The sequence below is a fragment of the Rhizophagus irregularis genome, chromosome 1 (assembly GCF_026210795.1).
Source record: "Rhizophagus irregularis chromosome 1, complete sequence".
NCBI lineage: Eukaryota > Fungi > Glomeromycota > Glomeromycetes > Glomerales > Glomeraceae > Rhizophagus > Rhizophagus irregularis.
This window is the reverse complement of record NC_089429.1, coordinates 4,475,541-4,489,921: the sequence shown is the minus strand read 5'-3', so window position 1 is coordinate 4,489,921 and position 14,381 is coordinate 4,475,541. Positions and strand designations below refer to the sequence as shown.

General features: G+C 24.5%; 1 protein-coding gene across 1 annotated transcript; it reads left to right on the top strand.

Moving 5' to 3' along the window:
* Nucleotides 1-8,599: 8,599 nt before the first annotated feature.
* On the top strand, nt 8,600-11,098 carry OCT59_000919 (uncharacterized protein; the record flags this gene model as incomplete). The annotated part of the gene is made up of 7 exons (XM_066139205.1): nt 8,600-9,251; nt 9,417-9,613; nt 9,696-9,895; nt 9,968-10,575; nt 10,708-10,753; nt 10,828-10,943; nt 11,037-11,098. 7 exons carry the CDS (start codon nt 8,600-8,602, stop codon nt 11,096-11,098), a joined length of 1,881 nt encoding a protein of 626 aa, XP_065988629.1.
* Between the last annotated feature and the right edge of the window lie 3,283 nt (nt 11,099-14,381).

Genomic DNA, 14,381 nt, shown 5'->3' with positions numbered 1-14,381 from the left:
ATAGTTAGAATTACTCATCAAATATCATAATTACTGTAATCAAATTTTATTTAGCTCAAAAAAATAAACTTTTTTTTTCAAAAAAAAATTATAAATTTAATTAATTATATTAAAACGGCAAATATTTATGAAAGAAATAATTAAACTTAAACTTAGTAAACATGAAATAAAGAAATTATATATTCATTTCACTAAAAATTATAATCAAAAATATGAGGCGGAATTAATTCTTAGTAAGTATTGCAAAACAGATGATGATAAATATGAATATTTAGAATCTTTATTAGAAAGTTTATTGTTATCTGATGAACCTATTGGTATGTTATAATATTAATAAATGAAACTTATTATTGAGTTATTTTTTTTATTCATATTTTTGTTTTAACATATAATAATTAATACTTGTATTGATATCGATCTTTTTCTTTTAGTAACTAGTAAATTAAGAATAAGAGATGTTTTTTCTGAAGGTATATATTAAATAATTCTAAAATTTAACATTTTTATATTATAATTAAAAATAAAAAGTATTTCCTTTCTTTATTAGGTTTAAAATATCATTACTTTCTACCATTGGTACTAATTGGAATATCAACCGGATCCATCTTTACAGTATTATATAATCAAATGGTAGTTGAAAAAAAAAATGCAAACCTATTGAATGAAACTAGAACTGACTTAAACATAAAATAATTTTATTGTACAATCCCTTAAAATATAAATATACCGTACCGTTCCGAAATTAAACATCCCCCGAAAATAAGAAACCTGGCCCGCATTATGGCGATTTTGACCAGAATTATGACTACTTTGACCGGAATTAAGTTCAAAAAATGGTTGTTTAATTTCTTACGTTTGTTTGCAAGATCTTTATGACAGTGGATAGTTATAAAATACGTTAGAAAGAATTACATAAAATATTACTTATCAGAATTATATTATGCAGTATGGTATGAACAGAAATTATTATTTATATAAAAAAAGTTCATTCCTCGTAACTTTTATATGTTAGTATTTAAGGGCTTATATTTTTTTAATGATAATAAAAAGATGAATTGTAATTTTTTGGGTTCACAGTAGTTCCATGATTAAACTTATTGTAGCCTTATTTTCAATTATTTTTGCTTATAGTAGTTTAGATTTGAGTATTCTTAATGCAAAAAAATTTTGTCAGCCCCCGTTAATGTAACTATCTTAGGAACTATAATCCTTTTATGTTCTTATAACGAAGTTGTTATTTTCCACCAAACCAATCAAATAGTATATACAAAATTATTATTATTTTTTTTTGCTGAAACTGTGGGATAGGAAAATTTTAAAAGTTTTAAAAATAATACCAGATGCTATATATTCTGGTAGATAGTCGTATAATCTTTTTCCGTTTTAATTTTTTTGCTTTTTAATTTTCTTAGCATTAATTAATTACTAATATTTTTTTTTTTATCTTTTTGGTTTGGTGAGGGGATTGTGGACGATACCGAAGTAACCTGGATGAACATGTTGTAGCAAATCGGCAAGTACAGGATTTTTTTCCTTTTTTTTTTCTTTTTTAGCGATAATTATTTAATAATCAATTTTATGATTTAAAAATAAAAATTTAAATATTTTCTGGATCAGTCAGAGATTTGTAAATGATATATTGGGTGGAGTGCTATGGCAAATTTAATGATTTTTTTTCAATAATTTAGAAAAAAAAAAAGGAATAGTTATTTTAGCTCTTTAGGCTCAGATTATATGGAATTTTAGAACTTGTTTATATCCATATAATTAAAAAATTGTAACGTTTAGATTACCTGTATAAATAAATTCTAAAATTGTTCAACCTTACTTCCATTGGCTAGTTTATTATGTGACATTAAACAAAATTCAAAAAAGTACGCTGATCATATGACCAATCCTGGTGCAAAGTAACAGGTTACAACTAGTTTTAATTTAATTTTATGTGCTTATACAGAATGTTACACGATTCAAATACAGATTAAGTACTCGGGAACTTTCGGAAGTGTAAGTGATCATCATGTATTTTCATTGGCCAGTTTATTATGTGACATTAAACAAATTCAAAAAAGTACGCTGATCATATGACCAATCCTGGTGCAAAGTAACAGGTTACAACTAGTTTTAATTTAATTTTATGTGCTTATACAGAATGTTACACGATTCAAATACAGATTAAGTACTCGGGAACTTTCGGAAGTGTAAGTGATCATCATGTATTTTCATTGGCCAGTTTATTATGTGACATTAAACAAATTCAAAAAAAGTACGCTGATCATATGACCAATCCTGGTGCAAAGTAACAGGTTACAACTAGTTTTAATTTATGTGCTTATACAGAATGTTACACGATTCAAATACAGATTAGGTACTCGGGAACTTTCGGATCATCATGTGATATAATTCGTAACATAAATATTACCAAAAGGATATGAATTCCGGTGGCGCTGGTTTAACAAGTTTAAGATTCATAATAGAGTATCTATTTCGAGTAAACAAACCTACTGACAAATTCCTATCGTCCTTTGAATCAATTAAAAAATTATAAACATTATTAAAAAAAATATTTTTGAATTATAACAAAAATGACCAGTAAAGCAACTAAAGTTTTGGAAAATATTGTTAGTTTTTACCGTAAATATAATTTAAAAGTTAATGAAAATTCTTTTAATCCAACACCAAAATTAAAATCTAGTCCTGTACCAATTCTATTTATTCCATTTAATGAAAGTGAGATGATATGTAATTTTTGTGGAAATAAATACTCTGAGGCAAGTTATTTACGTCAAAAATTTTGCAAAAATTGCTTATCAAAGTATCTTGAAGATGATAATGCTAGCGTTAGGAATATTGAATACAATACATGCTTATTAAATAATTTTAATGATAATAATAATGTTATATACTTGAATGCACATATTGAGTATGAAAACACTAGCATTAAGTGTGTTAAATATTTTAACCAAGTAATATCTAAATCTATGCCTTTAGGTAGTTATTTTGAGTCGTGTTCTTGTTGTTATAAAATTTTTTCTGGATGGATAGGATCAACTTCACCAATTTCAATTCTTTATTTACCATGGTGGGATGTTAGTAATAGTTGTATAGTTTGCAATCGAACGCTAGAATTTAAAACTGATTGTCAAAAATGGTGTTCATACTGCATTATAATTTATACTGGATGTAGACATTGTTTGACGACGAATATTATTTTTGGAATTACAGGTGAATCTCAATGTAAGAAATGCAAAAGAATATCACTTATTACAATCGAAATGATAAAGATTTAAAAAAAATATCTAGAAATCAATACAGATATCTATAAACAGATTTCCAATTATATGAATAATACTGATAAAAATTCTAATCCACTTGAATTATATAAGTTTATCAAAAATCTTGATCTTATTCCCTTAAAACCATTGATACGTTGGAGTTCGTATGATCAAATTACAAGTTTACTAGGAAATAATGAAAATTCTTTAAACCAGATACCAAATTTACCAATTATGTTTATTCCTTTTAATAACAATGAAGATAAATGTCATTATTGTAATATGACATATTATGTGACTCCTTCATTAAAGCAAAAATATTGTAGATATTGTTTAAATTTGCATATTAAATTTATAACTAAAAATACCAAATATACAATCAAAGACGTACACTATATATGTGATATTATAAATACACATGACCATAATCCAGATATTTGTGCACAAGTCATAAAATGGGGTGAAATTCGCACTACAATTTTGTTCTTTGATAAAATAGTTACAAATAATAATATAATTTATTATTATGAAAAAATTACTGAAAGTTGCAAATTATGTGGAAAATTAATTTACGAACAGACTTCAATTGATTCTGAGTATAAGCTATGTTCAAATTGCTATAAAATTTCTTTTGAATGTGTTAAATCAACTTTGATTGAAAAAACCATTCCAATTCTTTATTTACCATGGTGGGATGCTTATAATCAATGTATAGTTTGTAATAAACTCCTTGGATTCGAAGGTGATTGTCAAAAATTGTGTTCAAACTGTTTTATATTTTATACTGGATGTAGATATTGTTTGGCAACAAATATTATTTTTGGATATACAAACCAATCTAAATGTAGTAAATGTAAAAGAATTTTTATTATTGAAATCAGTGGAAATTATAATATTGACAAATTTTTATATTTTACAAATGTTGATAATAATGATAAATATTATGGAATTTCTAATTATATTAATAATACCAACAAAGATTCTAATCCGTTAAATATATATAGTTTTATTCGAAATAAGTTTGATTATCACTCTACAAAACCGAAAATAAAATGGGTTTCATATTCACAAATTAATATTTTAAAAAAAATAGCAGAAGGAGGATTTGGTATTATTTATCAAGCTTTAATTAATGGAAACGTTGTTGCTATAAAAAAAATTTTAAATTCTCAAGAACCAAATAAATATTTTCTAAATGAGGTAATTAATTTTCAAAATTTATTTTTAAAAAAATATTTATATAAATATACTAATTTGAACTATGAAATTTTAGTTAAAATCACTTTATCAATGTTATGATAGTAAATTTGAATGTATTATTAAATGTCATGGTATCACAAAAGATCCTATAACAAAAGAACTTATGTTTATAATGAAATATGCAAATGGAGGGGATTTGCATAATTATTTACAAGAGAATTTTGCAGAGATTACATGGAAGAAAAAATTGCACATTTTGTGGCGAATTTCAGATGGGTATTTATAACTTAATTTAATTAATAATGATTTTGAAATTATTTAAATAAAATCTTATTAATAATCAATTTTTTATTTTAGACTTCAAACTATTCATGAAAAAGATTTCGTACATCGAGATTTTCATAGTGGAAATATATTGATTGAAATAATTGAAAATGATTCATGTAAAATAAATCAATATCTAATTGGAGATTTAGGATTATCACAGCCTGCAAATGACATTCCACATGATAGCAGTATATATGGAGTGATACCTTATATTGCACCAGAAATATTTAAAGGCGTCAAATTTTCTAAATCATCTGATATTTATTGTATGGGCATGATTATGTGGGAATTAACAACTGGTTGTAAACCTTTTGCTAATGTTGAACATGATATTGATTTAATTTATAAAATTATTGATGGAAAACGTCCTAATATTACTGACGACACTCCAGAAGATTTTGCTAATTTAATGAAAAAATGTTGGAATCCTGATCCTAAAAAGAGACCTTTGGCAACGGATGTTTGTGACATTTTTAATTCTTGGTCAAATATGGGAATGGATGCCAAATATTTTAATCAAGCTGAAGAAATAAGATTAGAATTAATAAAATCAAAAATGCTTGGACCAACTTTTAATGAAAAACCTCATCCAAAAGCAATTTATACAAGCAGATCATTAAGCTCTTTAACTGGTTCACCTTCAATTATAACGTTTAATACGAAACCAAGTATGTAAACTGATTATTTTTTCTATAAATTTGGACAATATTACAACATTTTAACATTTAATAATTATTCTCATCTTAGATAATAAACTTATTGAAGAATCAATCAACAAGAAAGGTATTAAGTTGTTTTTTGTAATCAATATGTAAAGGAATTTATTAATTACTTGATTCTTTTTCTTTAGAATATATTACAAAAGAATATGAGTTTGATATAAACGAAATTTAAAGGTACAAATTAAAAGTTTTCTATTATTGTTTTTAATAAATGTTTTGGCCAATTCAGTGTCAAAATAAGATTTCAGAAGTAATCCAATAAATCCAAGGAAACAAGATGCAACTGAAGATTTTACTAAATAAATTTTTTATCATTTTTATTCTATTTATTTTATTTTATTTCTTTTTTTAAAAAAAAGAAATGCATATTAAAGTTAATAACAATGTTAACACAGAATCTTATGAATAGAAACTTCTGTGATATCAGGAATTTAGAAATGTGACTTCGAATAGCAATTGTTTAGAAACTTTGTGTTACACGATTTTAAATTCTATTCATTACCTGTATTTGTCAAAATTAGTTGATAAACCACCAGAATTAAAGGATAAATTTTGTTTAGGAATATAAAACATTTTGACCATTAGACAGAGAGATCGAAAAAGCCATGAAATTGAAGAACATATCGTAAATGTTTAAGTTAAAAGTAAATATAAATTTATTAATAAAACAACACGTAATTCTCATTACCATGTATTTTACACGTATGAATATTACTCTGAATACAATAAATTAACGTATAAATATTACATTTTGACGATATTATTGGATGAACATAAAAGTCATTAAGGTTAGATTATTTTATAAATAATTATCTTGACAGTAGATTTGATTTAAACCAATCAAACCAGTCGCTGACAAACGTTTAAATAAAATTTTACAGAAATTGAAGAATACCCGGTAAGCAAAAACAAACAAAGTAATTTTTAGTGAGTTAATAAAAAATTAATAAATAATAAATCATAATAAAATAAATAAATTATTCTAGGTCGGTAGGTAGTAAGTGCGTGACATTATAATGTAGTTTATTAAAATACCTTTTAATAAAAACATCTATTATTGAAACCGAAAACAAATAATTTCTGTCGTTTATAATAACTAATAATATTATTAAATAAATTTTTTTTACAAAACTCATCCCTTTTAACAAATTTGTACTTTTTAAGTAAAAAAGATCATTTAATTCTAGAAGGTTCACGTTTGATAAGCCTTGTTGGCTTGTTCATTCATCATGGCTGAGATGTAATCGATCAGGTGAAGTTAGCTTCTTTTGGATATCATCGATATCATCACTCCGAAACTTACTTTACTTTACGTCCCTATTAATATAAGCGTTGTACAGAGAAAAAATCGAAATTATGAAAAGGCATGGGTTGAGATTAATTATTATTATAATATAGTAATATATTTGTTAATTGGTCAAAAAACTATCCCATATTTTATTATAAGTTTTCTTACAGGGTATACTTCCTAATTATGGAATCTTATAAAAGGAATATATTATTATTTAAGGATCAGCATTCGAGCGAGCGAGTTACCATTTAATAAATTTTTTTCAAACACGTACAGTCGTACAGACTACAGACCAAAAGTTTTTGCAAAACTTAATGTTTAAATATATTTCATTGTACAATATATTATTGAAGTACCAAGAACAAATTATATTCAAAGCTTGTATGAGATATCAATTCACAATCGTTTTCTATCCAATTTTTCTTTTTTTAAATAAAGAATAAGATTTTTATGTTATCTGAAAGGTTATAATTTTCTAAGAAGTATTCCTCCATAAATACAGTAAACAACAATTAATAAGTGTTTGTAAGACAAAATGAAACATGTTTTTTTTATTTATAATTTAGTTCTTTCATACAATTATAATTTTGAGTAAAATATTTGGTGATTTTATATTTATAAAAGTTTGATGATTTTTCTTTTACATTTCTGACGCAGTATTATCACCAGTATGATATTATCACAGGTTTTATTTAAATCTATAATTTCTTATTAATTCTTTTTCCTTATTAATTTTAATTTAATTCACATAAACAAAATTAAATTTGTGATTATTAAACAAGACAAGGAAACGAGAACTGACCGTTGTAAGTCCGGAGCGAAAAACTAAAATTTGCGATTTCATTGGGTGACGATCACGTGGCGGACAGAGAATTCACGTGATCTTTTTTTTTTCATAGTGCGTAAACATACTGTATATTGTCCTTCGCTTCGCTTCGGACAATTGATAATCCTTGAAATTTAACAATGGTATAATAACTGATAAAAGAAAATAAATAAATTTAAATGAATTCTTTATTGTCTGTTTATTTACATTTAAATGAGATTCTGGTAGTTTGCCTCAATATCGTAACTTGAAAATGAAATAAAAATTTATATAAAAATTGGAGGACGGTTAATAATATGCATTCAGATACATTAATATCATAATAAATGTATTTGTTTTTATAAATTATATCTGATATTTATTAACAATTTCTGTAAAATTTTATTAAGACTTTTTTTTCTTATTTATGACTTAAGAACTTAATAATAATTTAGTAGAAAATCAAAATGTCGAAATGATTATTACCTTATTAGGATGTAAAAATTATCAACTCAACTTGTATCATGGTCAGTAAATTACTTGCAACAGCAGGGTTTACTTCCCAAAGCAGATAATCAAAGTTGATGAAATAACACGTTTTAGTTTATTAAGAAAGTTTTTTTATCGTTACTTGATTATCATAAGAATTTTTTGAGTTCGACAAAAAAAAAAAAAAATTAAAAATTAAAATAAAAATTTATTTAAACAAATTTTTAATTTCTGGGTCAAATTGATCGTCAATAAACACACAAATTTCAGATTGGTAGTACAGGTTTACTTCATTGACGGAGAATTAAACTACGAAATTTCTGCATGATTTTCAACATGCATAATTATAGAATTTCTATATAGAATATTATTGATTCTTTAAAGAAAGTTCCGTAGAATTTCACTTTGTTATTGTATCCCCATAAAATATATAATATTGCTTTATAACTTTTACATTTAACTTTTGTAAACTATTTTCTTGAAATACAACATTATGAACACAGATAATGATCCATTTGATCCTACGCCAAATTTAAAATCTAGTCCTGTACCTGTTTTATTTATTCCATTTAAAAATAATGAGGATAAATGTAATTGTTGTGGAACTGAATACTCCAAGTCACTTAAGTATGACCAAAAATATTGCAAAGTTTGTTTATTTTGGCATATTCAATATATAACAGGCAATAATACATACTTGGACGTACTTATAAGTACAAATAATTCTCAGTGTATTAAACATAAAGCAACTAGAAATGATTTTTATACAACAAATATTCAAGAATGGTGTGAATATTGCTCTGAGATTTTATACTTTACACAAGTAGTAGCAAGAAATACAAATTGTCGGCACACTAATTATATATGCTGTAAACGGTGTTATTACGAGAGTCAGCTACCAGATTATCAGATTTCTTCCGGATGGGTAAAATCAACTTTGAATAAAAAGTCCATTCCGATTCTATATTTACCATGGTGGGATAGTTATAACCATTGTATAGTTTGTTATAAAGAACTAAAATATATACACCAAGAGTCAAAATCTTATTGTCAAAAATGGTGTTTACATTGCCATATAATTTATACTGGATGTAGGTATTGTTTAACAACAAATATTATTTTTGGAATTGTTGATCAATCTCAATGTAAGAAATGCAAAAGAATTTTATTCATTAAAATTGATATTACAAATATTAGAAGTGGAAATTACATTATAGAAGAATTTCTTGTTTCTACAAGAATCCAAAATCATAATTTTCATTCGATTGCTAATTATATGTACAACATGACAACTTACAATCCAACTACAGTGTATTTGTATATTAGCGATAAACTTCGTTCACCAGCCAGAAAAATAGAGTGGATTCCATATTCTCACATTACGAATTTAAAGAAAATGGCGGAAGGAGGATTCAGTATTATTTATAAAGCGACTTGGGAAGGAACTGATGTTGCTGTAAAAAAATTACATGATTCACAAAATATCAGTAAATACTTTTTAAATGAGGTAATATTTACATTTTATATACTTGCAATGTGTTTTTAATACACACACATATATATATATAATTGATTTATTTATACTTTAGTTAAGATCACTTTATCAATGTAATGATGACAATTTTGGTGTTATTGGCTATTATGGCATTACACAAGATCCTATAACAAAAGAATATATGATAATATTGAATTATGCAAAAGGTGGAAATTTGCATAATTATTTGCAAAAGAACTTTATAAATATTACATGGAACAATAAATTGCTTATTTTACAAAGAATATCATTTGGGTATTTATTGTATATTTATAATTATTACCTATATTTATAGTAAATTTATTAACTACTAAATTTTGTATTTAGACTCTATAGTATTCATTATAAGAATTTTATACATCGAGATTTTCATAGTGGAAATATGTTATTGTCTACATATTGGAAAGTTGGAGACTTAGGATTATCGCAACCTGCAAATAATACATTATCAAATAATGAAATATATGGAGTAATACCTTATATTGCACCAGAAATATTTAAAGGTGCTGCATTTTCAAAAGAATCTGATGTATATAGTTTTGGTATGATTATGTGGGAACTCACAACAGGTTGTAAACCTTTTGCTAATGTTGAACATGATCATAATCTCATCTTTAAAATTCTTGATGGAGAACGACCTAAAATTACAGAAGATACTCCTGAATGTTATGCCGATTTAATGAAAAAATGTTGGGATTCCAATCCTTCAAAAAGACCAATTATTAATGAAATCTACAACACTCTTTATACTGCGATTTGGTATCAATTTGAACAAGCTGAAAAAAAAAGATTGGAATTAATACAATTAAAGAAACTTGGACCAGAATTTAGTGAAAAGCCTCATCCAAAAGCAATTTATACAAGTAGAGCATTAAGTGATTTGATTTCTAAAGCTTCAACTATAGGTTCAATGGTTTCATTGCATATGAAACAAGGTATGTTATAGTGTATTATAATTTACCACCAACGAAAAAACTTGAAACGTTAATTAGACGGTCAGATGATAATAATTGAATTTGCTTCTTTAAATTTATATTTAACATAGATAACTTTTATTAATTTTTTAGAATATATTACACAAGAATATGAATTTGATATAGATAATATTCAAAGGTAATTAATTAATATATAAATACATATAACTTGTTAATAATATAAAATAAATAATTATATCGTATATTTTTTAGATTATCCATACAAAATACAAATTCCGCCACTCAAAGTTTAATTGTACCTGTAAATTCTTCAAGAAAGCGTAATTTTGAAGAATTAAAGAACGAAACGAATGAAAATCAAAAAAATAGTAAGTAAAATATTTTATTTACGCACAAAATAAATAGTGTCTATAATATTTCACTTCAACAATTTTATAATATTTTTCTTTTAACTAAAATAGGAAAATATATTAAAGTTGATAATTTAAATGATGAATTGTTGAACATAATTGAGCTTATTTAATTTGTATTTGTCACGAAAAAAATTTATATAGATTAATTTCACAATTTTCACAAGATAAAATATTTATAGCACATTTGCATATGAAGAATAGATAACTTCATTGGCATTTGGCAATTCGAACAATAATCAATAATTTTATGATATTTTCTTTAATTTGAGTACAATTATGACTTCATGTATACAAAATAAATAAATGGGGTATAATCATATTAAAATAAACCAGTTATTAAAGCTTTCAAATTTTTGAGATCACAATTACCATATAACCAGTTTAAACCCGATTTTTGAGATCATACCATAACCGATTAATACTGAACTGGCATGATTTTGATTCAGTCATGGGCTTTGATTATTTAGACTCCTAAAGTAAATGATGAACCAATTGAACCATGTATATTTTTCTATAATTAAATATGCGAGTAAAGCAAATTGGAAGCAATATTTTAATATTATACCTTTGCTCATCCACTTTCTTTAACAAATTAAACTCAAGATAATTGAAAGTTAGGTTTAATTTAAATAATAATTTGGTATTAATATAGAAATACTAACCTGATAAGAACATTTTAATTATTTTATTCATTGAGTTCTTTATATTGGTGAGAAAGAAGAAATGTACCGAAACATAAACTTTTTAAGGCTAAATTAAATTATTTTTAATTTACCATTTTCCAAGTCATAAATTATTTAGAGAATTAATAAATCAACGCTTGATTCTTTTTTGAAAGACTTTATTTCAATATCTTGATTAAAAAGAATTATGACGTCATTAAAATATAATGAAATTATGCCAATAATCTCTTAGCGTGATTATGGATATGTACCAATTTAATTAATTCATCCAGAATGATTTTAATTTACTCTTCAAATCATTTGATACTTACGTATACTTATATGAATGAAATTCCTGGTATAATGTTATTTTTATGCTCACACCTATCTTGTTTATAAACTTAAGTTTTGATTTTATTGAAACCACGATTTATTGGATTTGGAGTACGATAAGGATAAAATCTGATACAAAAATGGGTTGAAATAAATGTTATTTTTGAAATTACAAATCAATTCAATATAAGAAAAGTAATAAAAAGAATATCATTTATTAATTTTGATATTAAAATTATAAAATATTAACAGCTAGCATTAATATAGATGTTTCTACAAGTATAATAAATAATAGCCACTATCTATGTGAAAAATAGTAAGTATTTAGTTAGGCTCATTGAGTATATATCAAAACTAGTACTTTCTTTCTATGTATTCAAGAAAAAAAAGTAATGAAATGGATTCAAAATTCTCAAATTAAAAATTTTAAATAAAATTGCAGGATTTAATATTGATTAAGCAGCTTAGTCAGATGGCACACGTGATACTGATATTGTTATGTACAAAAAAATTATTTAATTCATAAAGTATTCTTTAACTGAGGTAAGGAAATAAATATTTAACGCTAATTTACAGTATTTTATTTATTGACATCGTCCTTTAATTAATAAAGCAAAATTATAAAAACTATTCCGGAAATGATTGGATAACGATACTATCATACTATCACGTGTGTAAAATATCATAACGTAAAATGTATATCAAGCGAAATTATTCTCAACTAAAAGCATAATATTTTGTTAAAAATAAGTTTAAATTAGCTAAATTAACCCAAAGATAAGATTTTCTGGTAATTTTTATCTTTAAGGGGAAAAAATTTTAGTCGATCATCCCATTTTGACCAGATTTTCGCCAAAATTTTCCCATTCCATTTTTAAAAATCACCACATGCACAGTTGCCGTGGATACGAAAAAAATTGCCTTTTTGGTAAAAAAGTCTCCAGTTAATCTTTATATTATTATGTACTTGTACATGTACATGAACATGAACATGAACATGAACATGAACATGTACAGTACATGTACATGTACAGAGAAAGTGAACATTCACTATGGAAACTTTTTGCGCTGAGTTTAACTGTGCTGCTCAAAAAGAATGTTAACTTGACAGATCATGAAATAGTATGTTGATCATTTTTTATTAAAATGTAAAAAAAAAAATTTTTTTTTTTAATCAAAAACGTCAAAAATTTGACGTTTTTGTGATTGAAAAATAAAAAAAAAAATTGATTTTTTTTTAATCAAAACGTCAGACTTGACGTTTTTGTGATTGAAAAATCAAAAATAATTGATTTTTTTTAATCAAAAACGTCAAAATAATTGATTTTTTTAATCAACTTGACGTTTCTGTGATTAAAAAATCAAAAAAAATGATTTTTTTAATCAAAAACGTCAGACTTGACGTTTCTGTGATTAAAAAATCAAAAAAAAATGATTTTTTTAATCAAAAACGTCAGACTTGACGTTTCTGTGATTAAAAAATAAAAAAAATGATTTTTTTAATCAAAAACGTCAGACTTGACGTTTCTGTGATTAAAAAATCAAAAAAAATGATTTTTTTAATCAAAAACGTCAGACTTGACGTTTCTGTGATTAAAAAATCAAAAAAAAATGATTTTTTTAATCAAAAACGTCAGACTTGACGTTTCTGTGATTAAAAAATCAAAAAAAAAATGATTTTTTTAATCAAAAACGTCAGACTTGACGTTTTTGTGATTAAAAAATCAAAAAAAATGATTTTTTTAATCAAAAACGTCAGACTTGACGTTTCTGTGATTAAAAAATCAAAAAAAAATGATTTTTTTAATCAAAAATGTCAGACTTGACATTTTTGTGATTAAAAAATAAAAAAAAAATGATTTTTTTAATCAAAAACGTCAGACTTGACGTTTCTGTGATTAAAAAATCAAAAAAAAAATGATTTTTTTAATCAAAAACGTCAGACTTGACGTTTTTGTGATTAAAAAATCAAAAAAAAATGATTTTTTTTAATCAAAAGTCTGATGATTTTGTAATTAAAATCAAGAAAATTTGATTTTTATTAGCTAAAAACGTCAGACTTGACGTTTTTGTTATTAAAAATCAAGGAAAAATGATTTTTATTAGCTAAAAACGTCAGACTTGACGTTTTTGTTATTAAAAATCAAGAAAATTTGATTTTTATTAGCTAAAAACGTCAGACTTGACGTTTTTGTTATTAAAAATCAAGAAAATTTGATTTTTATTAGCTAAAAACGTCAGACTTGACGTTTTTGTTATTAAAAATCAAGAAAATTTGATTTTTATTAGCTAAAAACGTCAGACTTGACGTTTTTGTTATTAAAAATCAAGAAAATTTGATTTTTATTAGCTAAAAACGTCAGACTTGACGTTTTTGTTATTAAAAATCAAGAAAATT